This window comes from Salvelinus sp. IW2-2015, linkage group LG32 (genome assembly GCF_002910315.2).
Source record: "Salvelinus sp. IW2-2015 linkage group LG32, ASM291031v2, whole genome shotgun sequence".
Lineage (NCBI taxonomy): Eukaryota > Metazoa > Chordata > Actinopteri > Salmoniformes > Salmonidae > Salvelinus > Salvelinus sp. IW2-2015.
Window position 1 is genome coordinate 30395491 of NC_036871.1, and position 19122 is coordinate 30414612.

The window sequence follows — 19122 nt, forward strand, 5'->3', positions numbered from 1 at the left end:
ATCAGTTTCAGATACAACCATACAACTTAGTTACCAAGGGCTATGCTCACAATCAATACATGTATCTTCCAATATGCAGCAGTCCCTATCGTAACTAAATCATTGCACTGTTGATTTGCATGCATCTAAATTAGATCCACCACTATATGTGTTACAAGGACAGTATGAGATGGATCCAAATTGTTTTAGACAGGGAGATTTATTTAAAGACAATTTTCCTGCTTTGCAGTTGGTCTTTCCCTCAATGGCTTGATCTCTGTCCCCAATGGATGTTATATAACTATGGATAACATGTAATCATTAACTAATGTTATGATAGAGTTGTTAAATACCTGCTACCGTCTGCATACAATCTGTTAATGGTTTCTTTTGTCCTAACAAGTTTTGCTCAGCACCCTGCCCACTATAGCGATAAGGTCCAAATTACTCCACCAAAAGATAATTTTTATCTACGTAGGCCTACCATCTTGGGAAAAAGAAGTTATATTCCTCCCAATCAAAGTCCTCTCAATAATAGATTTTCACCTCTACATAACTTTCATCAGGTCAATAAAATCACTTACCTCATTTTTTTCCACATTTCCACTAGGTCCTTTACGTACTCCAGTTCAAGTGTCTGCACACAAGTCTCATTCATTAACTTTTTCCTACTAGCGCTGGCTTTGCTGATAGCTACATTTTTGAGGAAAAATAACAGAGATTATGTTGTCTCACCTAGCTATCTTAAGATGAATGCACTAACTAACTGTAAGTCGCTCTGGATAAGAGCATCTGCTAAATGACTAAAATGTAAATACTGTATTTAGAGTGTGTGTATGTGTGTGACCACAACTATAGGGTTTCTCTAACAAATGTAACCATGGGTCATATGAACCAAGTAAAGCTTCAGAGATAATGACTCAATATGCTGGTGGCAGATACTGAGCAAACCACTTCCTCAGTTCCTCTGTACATCATACAAAAAAAATAACATACCTTCTCAGTTTATGAGAATCTATTGCAACCTCATCTGGGTCTTTGACACTAGGTACATTGAGTGGAAACAAGATAAGAGTTGAGAGCAGTACACAGCAAGACAGATATGAAAGTTCACACCATTGAAACTTCAGAAATAAATGGAACAGTTTGAGTATATTCAATGTACTCATATGGCATCATCTATTTATCACCAGCCACTGAAACGTAAAAGCAGTGCGGCTCAACTGCTTACTCTGATTTGTTTCCTTCTTGCGACATGAGATTTTGCCATCAAGAACTATAGGTTCAGTCATCATCCCATTCATCCATGCCTGAAGTGAACAGAAAGTGGAATCAGGTAGAGCCGAGGGAAACCATCTTCCTCATGGTTAATRTACTGAACTATGCGGTCATCATTGTATCAGCGATGCTTGAAAGTGTTGCAGCCAAAGTAAACAGTTATGACATACCATCAYCTATTGTGTGAAAGTAGGGCCAGATGTTCCAACTATTTGACCCTGACTTGATTTTGGCACAACTGAGGAACAGATCCAGMTTGATTAAGATTTAGCTGCACATTCATTTTAGATTCCTACACCAGACCGTTTACGTGATCTAAAACCTCTTCCACATCGTCTCAGACTCCCATTGATACTTTCAACATCATCAATAGGAAGTCGAAAAATAGTCAATAACCCAAAATGGTTAAGGTTTTCCATGCAAAAACACGTACCCATGGAAAAGATCTCTTGTGCTGTGTTTTTAGATGTTGATGTTGCAATTCAGGACACTACAGCATATAAAAGCTATTCAGTTTTTCTTTACTTCCAACAWTCAGCAATATTTTCTCTGTGGTCAGCCATCTGGTGACACCACAGTTTAGTCAATATTTCAGTTCCTTTAAAAATGTCCACACAAATCCTGGTCCTGGTTTCTCACCATGGTCAACAACAAGTTGTTTTCTTTTACCAGTAGGGGGCAACCTTAGCCATGTTATAAGTATTTACCACTATTGCACACAAAGAAATAACACAATAGACAACTCAAAAGTAGATGACATTCATCCACATAGATGTATAAAAACAGTGAAAAATACCCATAATCTCTATCAGCAGTAACTCAATAGAAACAGGAGTTTTTTAAACACAATATTTCAAACAAACATTGTTTATGTCAAAACTATTTATGATCATAAGAAAATAGACACAGTAACAGCACTGAAGTTGATTAACAACCTATACTCCAAATTCTATTTGGACATTTTCCTGCGTAACCCGCATTGCTGGTATGTTTGGTCAGCTGAACACTTTCCCTCGGTCTTCCAACAGCACTTATGTAAGTCAAGTATAGGAGCCGGTGAGAGGAAACAACCTTTTCTTTCCCAAGGACACCCTCCCAGGCAAACCGGCGACCCAGGGACACCCAAGCATACTCTAGCAAAAAAATGAATGTTAATGGCAATAAGTAATCAAGATACAAGGACAGCTTTTTCAGCTTTTCGGCTCAGGTATTCGAACCAGCGACCGTTCGGTTACTGGCCCAATGCTCGAACCACTAGACTACCTGCTAAAAAYGTAACTTGAAACACATTTTCGCTATGAAGAGCTGTTTAGCTGGTTAAACAAAGGTTAGCCATGTATTGGCAAAAATGTATGTCTGAGTCAAGAAAGCTTACCAGCAGGCAGAGGTACTTGCCGCACTGGTAGCATATTCGCGGGTACTTTTTCATTTTTTACTTTATATATATATATATATATATATATACACACACTGAACAAAAATATAAAATGAAACATTCAACAATTTCAAATATTTTTCTGAGTTACAGTTCACGTAAGAAAATTAGTCAATTGCAATAAATTCATTAGGCCCGAATTTATGGATTTCACATGACTGGGCAGGGATGCTGCTGCAACTCGCTGTTTATTATCTATGCAGTCACTTTACCCCTACTTACATGTACATATTACTTAAATTAACCTGTACCCCCCCAAATTGACTTGGTACCGGTACCGACTGTATATAGCCTCGTTATTTTATTGTTATTTTTGTAACTTTATTTTGATTTAGTAAATATTTTCTTTAGCTCTTATTTTGTCTTAGAACAGTGCCCCATGGTGGCGGTGGGGTTATGGTATGGGCAGGCATAAGCTACAGACAACGAACACAACTGCATTTTATCGAAGGCAATTTGAATGCACAGATACCGTGACGAGATCCTGAAGCCCATTGTGAGGCCCATTTTGTTTGTAGGTATCTGTGACCAGATGCATATCTGTATTCCCAGTCATGTGAAATCCATAGATTAGGGCCTAATTTATTTATTTCAATTGACTGATTTCCTTATATGAACTGTAACTCCATAAAATCTTTAATATATATATATTTTTTCTTCTTCTAGAACCTGGGTATTCAGCWAGGGGTCCGTGGAAGTACTGCAGGGGTTCTGCATTTATACTGAATATAAATAAAAATGCAACATGCACCAATTTATATATATACATATATTTAAACACACACACACAGTCAAAAGTTTGGACACGCCTAATCATTCAAGTATTTTTCTTTATTTTMACTATTTTCTACATTGTAGAATAATAGTGAAGACATCAAAACTATGAAATAACACAGACTCATGTAGTAACCAAAAAAAGTGTTAAACAGGGGTGGTAGGGGTGGTATCCAGAAGATAACCCTATTTGGTAAAAGATCAAGTCCATATTATGGCAATAACAGCTCAAATAAGCAAAGAGAAACGACTGTCCATCATTACTTTAAGACACGAAGGTCAGTCAATCTGGAAAATGTCAAGAACTTTGAAAGTTTCTTCAAGTGCAGTCGCAAAAACCATCAAGTGTGATATATATATATATATACACACACACACAAGAATATTCTGGAGTATCAAATTGAGGTAAAAGGAACAATCCTTGCTCCATAATGGTTGTCTATGATGAAAGTGGTACATATAGTGAACAGTGTAACGCTATCCCTAGGTTTCACAGCAATGTGCCCATGTCCATTATAAAAGCTGGCCTAAAATCCAGTGGCTAAAGTGATGGCGGAGAGGGTCTGTGTAGCCACGGAGCGTAGGGCGAAGGTAGGCACTGAGAGAGGGGTGAGCAGGTAGAGCTGATGTTGGGTAGTCTGCAGGCCAAAACACTTACACTCCTCAGTCACCAGGTAGCACTGCAGCGGCTGGTGGGAGAAGCCCAGGGCAAAGTCCTCCCGGAGGGAGTCCCCACGTTGGGCCTTCTCCCCTGGGGTCAGGGCCGGGGTCTCCTCCAGAGGAAAGTAGCGAGTGGTGGTGAAAGTGTAGAAGAGCCTGAGCAGCTCCCAGCAGCGTGCCTTGGAGGGCAGAGGATGGTCACTGGGAGGATGGTTGGGGTTAGTAATGATGGCTTTCACATAGGAGACAGAGCGACGGGACTCTCTGTTGATGAGCAGCAGAGCCAGGACATCAGGGCGGAGGGTCACAGAGCCTGGCAGGCAGCGCTCCCCCACGGCCAGGCTACTTCTCAGGGCCTCCAGTAGAGGAGACCAGAAACAACCCACCAGCTCGCTCTCAGCCCTGTGCAGGGTGGGACTGGGGCCGCACAGCACGCACACATCCGCCCCCGGAAGCAGCTGGAAGCGTAGCAGGCGATGTGCCACCGTGGGGCTGCCCTGAGGCAGGAAGACAGGGGTGTCACAGGACGCAGAGCCAGAGAGGGAGAGAGAGCGGGCCAGAACGGATAGGAGAACCACTTCCTGCGGCGCCAGACGCCACCATTTTTCCGTGGCGGTGGCTATCCGTCCATGGACCATCAGGCAGCCAAACTCGCTATCTGCAGCCTGGGTAAAGCCGTCTAGGCCCTCCTGAAGCAGGGTGGCGTTGGGGGGCAGCAGGCAGTCCGCGCAATGCGTCAGGTCCCCCATAGTGCCCTCCTGTCCTTGTCCCCCCTCCAGGAGCTGGTCGATGAGGCGGTAGCAGGAGCGCAGGTCCCTCTTCAGCCGCTCCACGTTCCTCAAGCTGGCCAGCTCATCCTGCCCCAGCACCAGCACCATGCAGTTCCACACGTTCTCCAGCAGGCGCCGCAGGTGGAGGTCTTCTCCTGCACCACCACCTTCCTGCTGGGCCTGCCCACCGCTGCTCACCGCTATGAGCATCACGCTGTCCTGAAATACCCTCCACACCATCCGGCCTCCGCGATCAGTCTCACAGCCAGCCAGCATCACCCCCTGGCCCGCTCCGAACATGTGCACACCGTTCAGGGAGCCGATGATGGAGAAGGGGAGTTGCTTAGAGGCCCCCCGGGTGAAGAGAGGAACCCCACTGTTGGCAGTGAGGCAGAGAAGCTGCACAGAGCCTGCCTGTTGGAGCATCATGTGGCTGGGGTGGCCAGGCTAGGCGCTGTCCTGAACCATCCACTGACTGGCCCTCTGGTTTAATGATGGAGAAGATTCAGCTCTAGTCCATGGTTATGGGACACTTGCAAGAAAACAAGAGCAGATGCATGCAACAAGAAGTTATATAATAGATCGTGATTACATAATGCATACAAGCAGATATCACTTGTCATGCAAACATGTCGCAGATGTGTATTTGCAGACAACTTTTAAGCATTTAGCTAGTTACTATAACTAAGCAAACACGCAAAATACCACCTCTCTTTTTCATTGTTTTCAAGTCAACTAACACTAGACAGGATCCATCTCCCTCTGTTCTCTCTTCGTCACACTGGTGCACAGCAACTGAGACTGACTGGGAGCAACTGAGACTGACTGGGAGCCCAACAAAGAGGGTCTTTAACACACACACAGGGCCTTTCAACCAGACTGCGCCTGTACAGATTAATTTTGTATCGCTCAGAAAGTTGGCAGGAATATGAGCATTCGTGATTTCAGACGTTTTTGTTATGATACTTATTTTTGTGCCCTGTGTGTGTGTTAGCTAGCTAGCTAACGTAGCGATAACTTTTTCACTGTAAACAGGAAAAAATGATCGAAATAAACTTGGTAGCTATCTATTTTACCAAAAGACGTGTTGCCGGCAAATAGCTAGCTCACTATCTAATGTTTTTTTCCCTCTTACTTTTCTTTGCTGAATTCCTTCGATCACGAAACGAGTTGACTCCATTCACGTTTCCACAGCAACTGGCACTGGCCGTTCTCACATGATCCATTCATTCAATCAATCAGATGATGTCTCTAAAGCAGATCTTATATCAGTTTATCATACCACAATCCTAATTTACCACTTGGAGAATAAATAAAATAAACTGACTTTAGATCAGTGTTTACGGCTGCATAATCCCTCTTCCTATTTCCGCCTTTGCCTCTGGTGAACTGGCCAGTCAGGTTCGAGAATGTTGCGGCTGTTCACGAGCGTATTGTCTAGGCGGCGCATGACAACTCGCAGATCCTTTCAACATTAGAACAGAATAATTGAATTAGTTTGAGGAGTTTAGGTGGTTTATAGATCGAATAAACTGCGCAGCGCCAGGCATACATTCGTGAATAAACAGGATATTCATTTACGCTGTCAGAAGAACTATCAACGAAGCCAACTAATAAACAATAAAAAGGTAAGTGTCAAATATAGACCGAAGCAGAACACGTTAGCGCAGCGTTTCCCGAACTCGGTCCTCAGGACCCCAAGGGGTGCACGTTTTTGTTTTGTTGCCCTAACAATACACAGTTGATTCAAATAATCAAAGCTAGATGATTAGTTGATTATTTTTAATCAGCTGTGTAGTACTAGGGCAAAAAACAAAACGTTCACCGAGTTTGGGAAACCCTGCATTAGCAAGACATACTTATTGACAAAACGTATAACATGTTAGATGAGATAAAAAAAATAATTTTWAAAAAGTCAGTAAGAAATGCTCATGGTGTCAATAATAGAATTTAAGGTATCAAGGTATAGTAATAGATAAAGTAGCCTGAATTGCGCTTTCCTTATTCCAAGATTGTAATGAATTACTCCATATTTCATGCTGCATCTGATTTATGTTACACATTGTAATATTGTCCACAATATCATCACGATCCGCGATCTTTCTTTCCACTGATGTGCATAGGTCCTGAATGAAATGCAGTGTCTAAAGTTAGAACTGTGAGAGTGAAGTTTCTGATGGAAATTGTCCATCCAAAGATAACCTGCTGAAAATCCAAGACTGTAGGTAGCATCTGGTAGATTGGTAGGTAGGTAGCTAATAATGAACTATATACAATGCTTCACAAATACAGACAGATTGCCTTTGGGTAAATTCTAGACTATTCAGCTCATGATAAAACCACATGGTCATGTAGAAGATGTTCATTGAATAGGGAAGTTCTAAGAATGCAGATAAGGGGACTTTAAATGGCTCCTCTGTCTTTGAAATTGACTCATCCGAGCACAACGAGTTCCTTGGCTTTTGATCAGAGCAGAATCCACAACTAATGAACCCACATACCTCTCTTTGTATTCCAGTGTGCCCACTACTGTGATGGGATGATCATATCCTCCACATTTGTTATGTATACCCTTTATGGCCCATATCCATCATCCAATGAAGACTGTGCTTTTTGGGCATCATTAAATGCACTTTCTGGTCTTTGCATTTTTACCCTACTATTTCAACAGTATCAAGTTCTCCACATCGCTTAGCAACTGAGTACTCATGCATGTCAGTATTGCATCATTGAAGTTTTTTGTTCAACTCAACTCTGGCTTCTCTATTCAACACTCAGTACATCAGATGCTCTGTAGTTGGTTTCAGAAACCCAATTGATCAATTTCCAGATAACCTCTCAACACATCGTATTATATTGAACAAACTTCATGCAAGTAGTGAATGTATTCAGTTCATGACAGACCTTGGGTTTATTTAGTAAACCTAATCTAGTTTTGGATTAGATTCTTGTGTTCTCTTTTCTACAAATCTAACTTTTATTTTTTATTTTACTAGCTGGAATGGAGAACAAAACCAATGGATCACTGGAAGCCAAGCCGTAAGTTTAGAGGGTGGTCTTCCTTCTGAGGCTATAGATGAGGGATAAGATTGATGGCCTTCTGCCTTGTCCCTATACCCATTATCCTGTCCCCTCTGTTCTGTCTTTCTAGTAAGGTGGAGAATGGACAGCTGCCGGATCCTGCTGACTGGGCGGTTACTGATGTCGTTAACTATTTCAAAGCTGCAGGATTTGAAGAGCAGGCTACTGCTTTCCAGGACCAGGTAAATTAACAGAACATAATTTACTAACCTTGCAAGTTACACATTCTTCTCTCGTGAGTCAAAGCTTCCCAATCCCTTCTTTTCGTAGGAAATCGATGGAAAGTCTCTGCTTCTGATGACGCGGAACGATGTCCTGACAGGCCTGTCCATCAAACTGGGGCCAGCACTGAAGATCTACGAGTACCATGTGAAGCCACTCCAGACCCAGCATCTGAAGAGTAATGCTAATGCATCATAGCATCACCCCATGCTCTTCCATGTGCAACAGGACAGTCATCTATGGAGGAGGGTTGAGAGGCTGGACGGACAGACCAGGCCGAAGACGTTTATGGACAGCAGAAGATGGTGCTTAGAAAACTTATTTGCATCCTTATGCAAAGTCAATGTTCTTTTACTTGAAGTGATGACCGATGCCAAATGGTTTACGCCGTGAAATTAATTTACAAAAGCATGGCAGTGATCATACGGTTTTTAGTTAACTGAGTGATATTGGTTTATGAAAGTAAGGACTTGATTCCTTTATTTGAATACAATTATTTTACAGGTCTTAAAGTACACTGTACAGTTTTTTTTTCTTTTCTAAGAGTTAGTTTCAAAATATTCTAATCAAGCATGCTACTGAAGCGGATTCAACCGAYTTGGTTAATTTAGGGGACAGTCCTTTTCAGATGGACGCAAAGGTGCACTAGATGTCTGACCTGCTGATAAATGTCCTAACCTTGTCTTGATATTTTCATTATATACAAACTTTTGAACACYGTTTTGATTTCAGAAAAAATTGCATGGTAATTAGTTGGAGGAAATGTGTTTGAACCCTAGTCTTAGAATTACTGTTCCTCCATCACTGTGAATTTTTTCCCTAATGAGCCACTATGAATATTAGATGATCAAATCAGTATCTTTAAGCATCATGTACATCAATGATCTATTTAAAGTGATGCTCTGGGAACTTTGTATAATTTCAGCCTGTAGTTTTGAAAGTGGTGCTTACAAGCCAAAACGGGTCCCCGTTTTGTGTACTGTTACGAATTTGTGCTTAAGATCCCGGACTGCATATTTAAGCACTTGGGGGTGGGGAATATAGGTTAATAAGTGTTGATTTCCTTATTCACCATATTCTTTCATCTTAAAAGGGTGGCTTTTTTATTGTTTTGGATATTTTTATCAAAAGTTGTAGTCTTTCCCTTTTGTATTGTTAAGGTGCTCTGTTTGCATTCTGTTATGAAATAAACTACTTGCATCTTTAATGATTTGAGATATCACTATCAGTCTGACCAAAGAACGATTAGCAAACAATCATGTAGAGAAAGAAGAATGTTTTAATTTCTAAATACAAAAAGTCAAGAACAATAATGAATAAAATAGAAAAAGGCACAATAATTTACTTGAAAACCATCCTGTGCCATGAAAAATAAACCTGTAATCATTTCCTCTAAGGTGYTTTGCTGAAAATAGATGGCAAGTCTTCCTTACATGATTTCTGACATGTTATTCTACACTTCATGAGATTCTGTGGCAGTGGAATGCCATGGGAACTGAATAGCAGTGTTGAGMTCAACTTTTTCCCTGTAGCATCAAAACAAAGGCCTGCAAGACAGGAACAGAGTGAGATAAGCACATGCATGTATCTTGAATGTCTCTGCATTGCAACCAAATACTAGTCTGCAATCCACACTGATTCCGTTTGGATCCAATGAAGGACTACATACACAACCAGAAGAGCACATTTTTGTTTTGACACGAGGGGAGACTCACCAAATAATGCTGTGGTTTGTCTGTCCTATGGGTCTGTCTCACAAGAAGGAGCACACCTTCTGTGGTCTGAAGGGGTTGGTGCTGGAGGAGACCCCAGTGAGTAGGGGGTCCTGGAGGGCATTCTGCATGCAGAACTGCTGAAGGTCTGCTGCTGCCTGGGACACCTGAACAGAAACCATAATARAGGAATATAGTTGTGATCAAAAAAACGACCTGTTGCAACGGGTAACATTGCACTCATTGTTAACTTTAAGACTCCCACAACTATCCCCCTTGAATGTTGCCAATATTAGCTATCAGGTGTGAACACAGATCCTTAAATTAGGCTATGAATGATCCTAGGGCGGTAGGCCACACTCTATAATGACCGACAATTCCAATTCCATTAGAGACGATTAAGCAAAATATTGTGTTATCGCAAGATCACCATTTTTGTGCCTAGATTCCACGCCCTTAGCTAGCTATTAGCCACTGTTAGCTAGATACTGATGCTAGCTGACTAGTTTCCCTGAGCAGGTTTATCAAGTATGTTTGAGTGTGAAATACATTACCTTCACTCTGTTGATGCTCGCTTCAAAACGCAGCTGCTGTACAACTTTCTTCATCGCAACGAGATTTGATGAGCCAGACATCTTAGAAAAGAAGCGGAGACAAATCGAATAGTTGATCACACATCCGGTTTTGAATCTTCTGCGCAGTTGCAGTGTGGCTCAGTAAGCGACCGCGACTCAACTTTCAAAATATTGTCACGTGCAGAAGTAGTGAAACGCCTTTCTTGCCAGCAGTAATTAATATATTAGTAGTAAAAATATACTATAAATTACAGTAGACCATAAACACGAGAAAGTATTCACACCCATTGGCTTACTCATTTTGTTGTGTTACAGCCTGCATTCAAAATTAAATATATTAAAATATATCATTAAATATATGTTTTTCTCTCACCCATCTACACACACAATACCCAATAATGAAAGTGAAAACATGATTTTAGAAATGTTTGCAAACATACTGAAAATGAAATATATGAATATTTACAAGTATTCACATCCTTTGCTATGACACTCCAAATTGAGCTCAGGTGCATCCAATTTCCTTTGATCATCATTGAGATGTCACTACAACTTGATTGGAGTGCACCTATCAGCCAATTAAATTGTTTGGACATGACTTAGAGACACGTTCTCGGTTAAACTGTGTAAGGAGGAGTCTAGAAGCTAATGAGACTGATTGTTTGACTACAAGTGAGAGATGTTTGAATTTGTTGAATCTTGTTTCACTATTGCAGAAATGCGTTAAGGTAATGGGAAATGGCTAATAGCATTCTTTTTCATAAAAAAACAATGTATTTTTAAATACATTGTGGTTAAGGTAGAGTATGATTTCATTTAATAAGAATCGTTTTAACACCAATCATAGTCAAACTATTGCAAACTGTTTGACTTGAAAAAATACAAAACATTTTTAAATACATTTGCATTTAAAGTACAACTTTTTAATGAATATAAACAAAGTGCATATAAATGTAACAATTCAAAACGAATACAATCTGAACAGCATAATAACAGAATATTGCACCACATCAAAGAAAAATAAATAACAATGTGCAAAACTGCAGCATCCCACTTTAAAACATTAAACTGGTCCCTATTTTCTCTCCTTTATTGCCATGTTATAACCAGCAGCACACAGCAATGCTGACCATATTTTGCTATTATGAGAGATTTGCATTCAGAAATGCAAGCTGCCTCCCTTTTGAGGAGCTGATGCGGTTTCTTCTCTCAGTAATTATTTGTCCCGTTTGAGAAGACCCTCTCAGAGGGAACAGACGTGGCCACTATGCAGTTTCTCCCTGTCATGACTTTAGTAAGCCGTGGGTAGACAGAGGCCTTGTTCTCCCACCAGCTCAGGAGGGGCTCCTCCAAATAGGATCGGACCTCCATTATGGCATCTGCTGTCGGATTCCTTCACGCTGCATCCCCAGTTGCTCTCTCCTCAAACAGCAGACGTTTGTGGCACTACTGCTGGTGCTTCTGCTCCATCTGCTCTTTCTTCTTCCTGTTGCCRGAGACAGCTGACTGCTGGGGCTGTCCCTCCCTGCTGCTGAGGTTATTCTATGAAGAGCCTCATCAATCGCTCTGGCATCACTGAAAGCTAACTTCTCAAGTGCAGCGGTTTCTGATAGCATGTGATTATATTCCATTCTGTGGAACTTTCTGTCCATTGATGAACATAGTGTCCATCAACTCTGTCACTTGTCCTGTAGTTACATTTGCTTCTCTCTGGCGACTGGCTGTGATTCGCTGCAGACCCTTACACAGGAGTATCATTTTTGAGGCTGTCACATAGCTGAAAAGACAGTAACGTATTAGTTCAGGTTCATGTTTTGTCTACTGACACTGCATTCTCATCTACTGCTCATATACATATATAATACTGGATTAAATAATGATGTAGTAATAACTGCTTACTGTACCTCTCCACTGATCTCCACAGTGACCTGCTCAAAGTGTTCCAGGACTCTGCACACCTCCTCCACCTCCCATTCCTCTTGGGTCAGAGCATCAACAGGTGCATTGACAATGGCCACATTTTCATGGCTTTGGTTATGTTAGCTGCATTGTCACTAACACAACATACCACTTTTCCATCTACTTGCCATTCTCTGGCCACTCAACAGTTCCTCTGCCAAGTTATCTGAGGTGTGTCTGTCGCTGAACTCAAAGCAGTCCAGAAGACAGCTAGACATCAAAAAAATCTTCAATGAAGTGACATGTAACCGACATGTAAGAAGTGGTTACCCTTGATGTCCAGCATGTCTTGTTTTGCACACTTTGTACAAAATAATAAAATGCAGTACTACAGGATATTTCTTAACGTAGCTCTTTATTAGCTAGCTATAACTGGCATGTTCACGTATCGCCAACCAGGATCAAACTGACCATGACCTAACCATTTGGTTGGTCTTAACCAATCATAGCACAGTATGATATGGCGGTAAAATGCATCCAATTATAATTCAGTATGTTTACACATATGAATATTACATCCCCCTTCTTTTAAAACAAGAGAAAAATGTTTACATATTCTAAGCGTTTCTTTTGAAAACATGCTCTGCAGTTTGAACTCAAGGTAAGTAACCATTTATATTGCATACTACACCAACTGAATCAACATATACTCTGAACAATGATCCAACATACTGTTACTTTTCGAACAAGGGATTCTCAGCAACTCAGCTTTCACAGTAGAAATTACATCTTAACATTTCAAACAAATACAATATGAAAACATTTCAAGTATACTTTCAATAACAAGTTTACAGTCTGGAACTCTTTTAGGGCAGCYATCCGCCTACACCCTTTGACATTTCACAGGTCTAGGACAGCTCTGGGCTTGACCTCTCTTCCTGACCTTGTGCGATATGATGCTGAGCATGCTTCTGTGTCAGTCAACAGTTCTTGTGGTGTTGCAGGTAAGTATGGTGTATGTTGTGCTGTGTGTGTGTGTTTAGTCCATCACGTTCTCTTTCAGGGGAACAGTTCATCTCATCAGTGTGTTGTTCTTTTGTGTTCAGTAGGTGACGACGATTGCGGCGGTACACCTATCCTTCTGTGGAGCGGACGTGATATGAACGTTCAGTGTCAGCTGGCTGGATGACGACTGCTGGCTTCCAGAGGCCATGCTCCTGGATTCTAATTGACTCTCCGTCGATCAGTGGTGGCAGTGGTCTAGCTGTAGTRGTAGTATCGCTTTTGTTGTTGTTGTCTCTGTGCACATTTTTCATGCATTTCCTTGTAGCTGACGACCTCAGGTTGCAGCTGCTGGTTGGTGCTGGGAAGGATTGAGCGAAGTCTGCGGCTCATCAACAGCTGGGCTGGTGATTTGAAGTTGTCAACTGGAGTGTTGCGGTATTCAAGGAGACTGAGGTAGGGGTCTCTCTTGTCTGCTTTTGCTTTATCCATGAGTGATTTAGCAATCTGCACAGATTTTTCAGCAAGGCCATTACTTTGAGGGTAATGCAGGCTTGTGGTGACATGTGTAAACTCCCATGCTTTTGTGAAGGATTCAAACTCATTTGATTTGTAACAGGGCCCATTGTCAGATATTAAAGTCTCTACAATGCCATGCCTGGCAAAGGCTGCTTTCAGCTTGTGTATCACAGCTGCAGATGTGGTGCTGTAAAGCTTGTCGAGTTCGAAGTATTTGCTGTAGTAGTCCACTGTTACGATGTAGTCCTCGTTGTTCCAGGTWAACAGATCGGTTGCCACGACCTGCCAGGGTCGGTCTGGGATACAGTGAGGTAACATTGGCTCTTTGGTGTTTGAGGGGCGTCGTTCAAGACATATGGCGCATTTACCAACAATGTCCTCTATTTGTTTGCACATTCCGGGCCAAAACAAAATGTCCCGTGCTCTCTGTTTGCACTTTTCCATGCCCATGTGTCCAGCATGAATCTTTGTCAAAATCTCTTCTCTGAGACTGGTAGGAATAATGATTTTCTCTCCTTTGAAAATTATTCCGTTGATCTGTGATAGTTCATCACGATGGTTCCAGAATTCTGAGACGCTCTGAYGGCATTTTCTCCTCTCCTCAGGCCATCCATCCTGTATGACTTTCCTCAGCTGTGCGAGTTGCGAGTCCTTTTCTGTTTCTGCTTGGATCTCCTTCAGTTTTGTGTCACTAACTGGTAAGTTGCTGTACACAGTGTGCACCTGCATGTCCATGTCTTCACTGAGGCTGCTGTCAGTATAGGTAAGACACTTCCTGGAGAGTGTGTCTGCGACAGGGATGTCTTTGCCTGGACGGTGAGTGATTGTGAAGTCGTATTTTTGTAGTTGAAGGATCATTCTCTGTAGCCTTGGCGGGGCTGCGGCTAGTGGTTTCCTCATAATTGACTAGAGGGGCTTGTGGTCGGATTCCACAATGACTTGTCGTCCATATATGTACTGATGGAAACGTTTACATCCYAACAGAATGGCGTAGAGCTCCTTTTCGATTTGAGCGTAGTTGATTTCACAGTCTGTGAGAGATTTGGAAGCGTAGCCGATGGGCTTTCCTTCTTGCAGTGGCACTGCACCTAGTCCATACTTCGACGCGTCCACTTGGAGTCTGAGCTCTTTGTCGGGGTCGTAGTAGGCAAGGATTGGTCCTGGTTCTCTCGTGATCAAGTTTTTCACATTCTGGAAAGCAATGTCGTGTTTCTTGTCCCAGAGAAACTCACTGGACTGCTTTAGCAGTTGACGCAGGGGTGCATTAGCATTGGAGAGGCTGGGTGCGAACTTGGCTAAGTAGTTGACCATGCCAAGCACTTTCCAGCTCTGTACGGTTCTTTGGTGGCTTCATTTCTTTTATGGCTAAGATCTTCTGTGGATCTGGCTTGATTCCAGACGCTGTAAGAAGATGTCCGAAGTAGCTGACCTCTGTAGCGCCGACTGTGCTCTTCTCGGGGTTGAGCCGGACTCCTCTCTCGCGGGACCTTTGCAGCATCGCGCGGAGGTTTCGGTCGTGCTCCTCTTTGGTTCGACCATAGACAAGGATGTCGTCCACAAAAAGCCCAGATGCCTGATCTAGCGTCCATGACACTGAAGTAGTGTGCTCCCGCTAGCTTGTGTGTGATGCCATCTAGCGTCGGTAAAGGATAATGGGGGCGTTTGATAGCCTTGTTCAAGTGGTTTCTCCACCACCACTAACGCATTTACCCAGTCAGTCGGTTCTGTAACCTTGGTGACTATGTCAGATTGCTCCATGCTCTCCAACTCTTTCTTCAGACGGGCACGGAGAGCAAGGGGAATCTTTCTCGGGGGTAGACCACAGGGATTGCGTCTGGGTCAAGGTGAATGGTACATTCTCCTGGGAATAATCCTATTCCTGTAAAAACATCAGCAAACTCCTCCAGTACATTGTCTGTCTCTACTGGTGCTGTCACTGATTWAAAAAAAGGAGAACAGCTCATTAATTAAATATATGAACGCTTTTTGAGTTCCCCTTTTGACACCCCCTAGGGTGTCACTCATTATCCTTTATTTCAGCYGTCACAACATAGTAATATGTTAATAGCATTTCATGAAAATAATAAAAAGTTTATTATTCATTTAAAAAAAKAWWWWWTTWAAACAGAAAAACAGAAAGAAATCAACAAAGAAAAAATCAACAAATGATATGCTTTTCGACTGCTTTTCGACTCCCCCTTTTGACACCCACAAGGGTGTCACACAGAATATAAAGATTAAAAGAAACACACATTTATTGTATAAAGAATAAAAACCCTCTAGTCCACCTTGCGACACCTAACTGGTACTGGGTTGGCTACCAGCCACCCAGGAACTTCAAACCCTCACATAAGGAAGGACTGACAATACACACAGGAAAACAATGATATATAAACTTTTCAAACACAGATGAGCGAGCGGAGCGTTAAACAAGCGTCCCTCACGGGTGTCACTCCACCACCTCACCAACAGCAAACCAAGGGTCATCCTTAGTCAAACCCATTTTCCTCTGAAAGTTAGACTCAGTGTCTGCATCTCCTTCTTGAGCCTCCAGCAAAGGTATCATACCGGCGGCATGCACGACATCTGTAACAGATTTCCTCAAACAGGGGATGATACAGGCTGCACAACACATTCAAGTAAGAAACATAACAATTAGGGTCAGAAATCCAGTAACCACTAAGGCAGCGTACTTACCAAACCACTCACCCAACCAAGAGAACAGTCCGCTCCCATCCACTCCAGCCAAGCCTTTCATTTCCACTGATAGTTTATCTAAACCACTTAGGGCTTTCGAAATGCTCCCATCAGGGCTGGTATTGTTAGGGATAAACGTACAACATTGTTCACCAAACATTTTGCAAACCCCACCTTGACTGGCTAGGAACATATCTAGGGCTAGTCTATTTTGCCTGGCAGTTCTGGAGGTAGCCTCCAATTGTTCAGCCATACCTGTGAGTGCCGTATGAGTATAGCTAACAAAACGCTGCTGATTATAATAAATATAATTTATCCAGGAGGTTTGTTTAGCGTCAACAATTGCTGGACCAATAATGGGTAACAGATGCCATAAACCATCATTTCTGTTCAGGGCCAATTCCTGTGGGACACCTACCGGCACCCACAACAGSTTGGTATGGATGTTGTCCATCCCCTCAGTCCACGGTGCACTACGTCTCTGTCTCCTAATGGATGGGTCACGTGCATGCCCCCCCTGTGTGGATCCTAGAAGTTGGTTAGCTGTAACTTCAATAATGGTTAATGGTATTATCAGACTGGCTAAGGCGCACGTACCCTGTCAGTCACCTCTAAGAATAGGTGTTAAGCGCCTGTTTGGTCCACATATCAAAGCCTCTAGTATGTTTCAACCATTCTACCGGCCAGGTAGCATTAATGGTTACATTACTGATGCAATCGGCTTCAGGCAACCGCCCATAGTCTATACCCCTACCTGTACCCGTGATGCAGCTGTAGTTGCCCCCATATGCCTTAACACCCCACGGGGCCTTCTGGGGAGGAACTTCTGGGAACACTAGACTCAAAGCTTTACACAGGGTTGAATTGGGTTTAACATGGTAAAATCCCTCCAATATACACATCCATCCCTCCCCGTCACTTAAGGCAAATGGGTGTGTTGCCAGAACGGGCCTAGCATGACCACAGATAACACAGTCCTGTCTTTTCAGTGTTTTAGCTGTATATCGCATGTATGCCAACCACATATTTTCTCTTCCCTCATATCCCATTTCAGTGCCTKATTGATCGCTGTCTGTAATATCCCTAACATTAATTACCTGTACCGGGTTTGGTATTTTAGTTGGTGGATTTAGAGCTGGACCTGGAGTGGTGGAGCGGTTCGCCTGGATCTGTCTCTGTTCGGTTGAAACTGGTGGTGGTTTAGGCAGCACTGTTATGGTAAACATCCCCATTGTATCCGCCCCGGTTCTTTCCAATCCCAGGGTGTAGGTACCTGCATCTGTGAGTTTAATAGACTTTATGGTTAGTAGGATTTCATCACCTTTACATGGTTCTTGCGTATTCCCAGACCCACCCCATAAGATAGACATTCTATCTACTTTTGAAGTATCCCCTACACTGTATGGATAACCCCTCCTCCATTACACAGGTACACTGGCACCCTCCTATACACAGATGTTAAAACCAAACATTTTGGCTCAATTATCCTGGTTCCACAAATATCTCAATTTCTTCCCTGCTTATCCAGATTAAGTGATCCCACATGCTTGGTTAATACCAAATCCTCATCGTCTAAACTATGGGTCAGGTTACCCTCTGTAGCCTTCTCGGGGGGCCCATGGTGTATCAGGAATATGTCTCCCACAATCAGACAGCTCAGGACGACCAGCACTCCTGTAAAGCCCCACACTCTCCCAGAGAACACATCATCAGCCAGAGGCCAAGCCACACTTTCACTTCTATGAACGTACACAGTGATGAGAGGGCGGGGTCAGGGAAACTTCGTTAGAGAGTTCAACCCTGAGCCATATTGGTTTCGGTTCTTCTCTTTAACTCTGTGATGGTTCGGCAGTGTCAGTGTGTCTTACCCTCCTACCATGTGTGATATGCCCCCAGGTAGCTCTTTCAGCTATTCTCACCGCAAAGGCTGTCACCAGGAATACTTGGTATGGCCCCTCCCAACGGGGCTGCATTCCACCTATTCTCCTCATGGACTGGATTGCGTGAATCACCTTCTCCTGTAATTCACCTGTAGTGCATAAAATCTTGGACATACAGGTTTGGTTAACAAACAATTTCTCATTTATTCTATCTGATTAGCTAGAATAAGTAGGTCTTTCCTAACCTGCTTTACCTCCTACTCCACTATCCCCCATTTTGATACATGGCTCCGCCCATGTATCAATAGTACTGCAAATCTGGGTTCTTTCTGCAAGACCCATCAACAAACATAGTAATTTCAGCATCTGGCAAAGGCAAATCAGTTAGATCTGGTCTGGGGAGAACTACTTTCTCCGTCTCTCTTGTCCATACAATTTTGTATTTTGCTGTCATAGCCTTACCATAGATCAAATCACTAAGTGACCCTGTATACAATGCAAAGTGTGGGACCCACGCCCTACAATAGTTAATCATTCCCAAYAAACTCATCATCTGCTTTTTGTTAAGCATTTGAGTGCTTCTATAATGGCCTTTTTTCTGGTCGAATTGAGTGTTATATTATATCCTAAATAGATAAT

General features: G+C 42.5%; 3 protein-coding genes across 6 annotated transcripts; 1 reads left to right on the forward strand and 2 right to left on the reverse strand.

The window, feature by feature from the left end:
* The first annotated feature begins 2506 nt into the window (after nucleotides 1–2506).
* Nucleotides 2507–9406, forward strand: LOC111956805 (sterile alpha motif domain-containing protein 13-like). Of its 4 annotated transcripts, none has more exons than XM_023977438.2 (5): nucleotides 6340–6524; nucleotides 7020–7143; nucleotides 7893–7935; nucleotides 8048–8159; nucleotides 8248–9406. In XM_023977438.2, exons 3-5 carry the CDS (start codon nucleotides 7898–7900, stop codon nucleotides 8395–8397), a joined length of 300 nt encoding a protein of 99 aa, XP_023833206.1. In that variant the 5' UTR covers nucleotides 6340–6524; nucleotides 7020–7143; nucleotides 7893–7897; the 3' UTR covers nucleotides 8398–9406. The 4 variants fall into 4 exon arrangements, with proteins under 4 accessions (XP_070292643.1, XP_023833206.1, XP_023833207.1 ...); XM_023977439.2 differs by having other exon boundaries at nucleotides 7020–7139; XM_070436542.1 differs by lacking the exons at nucleotides 6340–6524; nucleotides 7020–7143 and adding an exon at nucleotides 2507–2531.
* On the reverse strand, nucleotides 3505–6251 carry fuz (fuzzy planar cell polarity protein). Its single transcript, XM_023977435.2, has 2 exons — nucleotides 6032–6251; nucleotides 3505–5428 (listed from the first exon to the last, which is right to left on the reverse strand). The coding sequence occupies exon 2, from the start codon at nucleotides 5323–5325 to the stop codon at nucleotides 3994–3996; it is 1332 nt and encodes a 443-aa protein (XP_023833203.1). The 5' UTR covers nucleotides 5326–5428; nucleotides 6032–6251; the 3' UTR covers nucleotides 3505–3993.
* Nucleotides 9407–9460: 54 nt separating the features above from the next.
* Nucleotides 9461–10622, reverse strand: LOC111956806 (guanine nucleotide-binding protein G(I)/G(S)/G(O) subunit gamma-5). The gene is made up of 3 exons (XM_023977441.2): nucleotides 10466–10622; nucleotides 9915–10078; nucleotides 9461–9746 (listed from the first exon to the last, which is right to left on the reverse strand). The coding sequence occupies exons 1-2, from the start codon at nucleotides 10544–10546 to the stop codon at nucleotides 9953–9955; spliced, it is 207 nt and encodes a 68-aa protein (XP_023833209.1). The 5' UTR covers nucleotides 10547–10622; the 3' UTR covers nucleotides 9461–9746; nucleotides 9915–9952.
* Between the last annotated feature and the right edge of the window lie 8500 nt (nucleotides 10623–19122).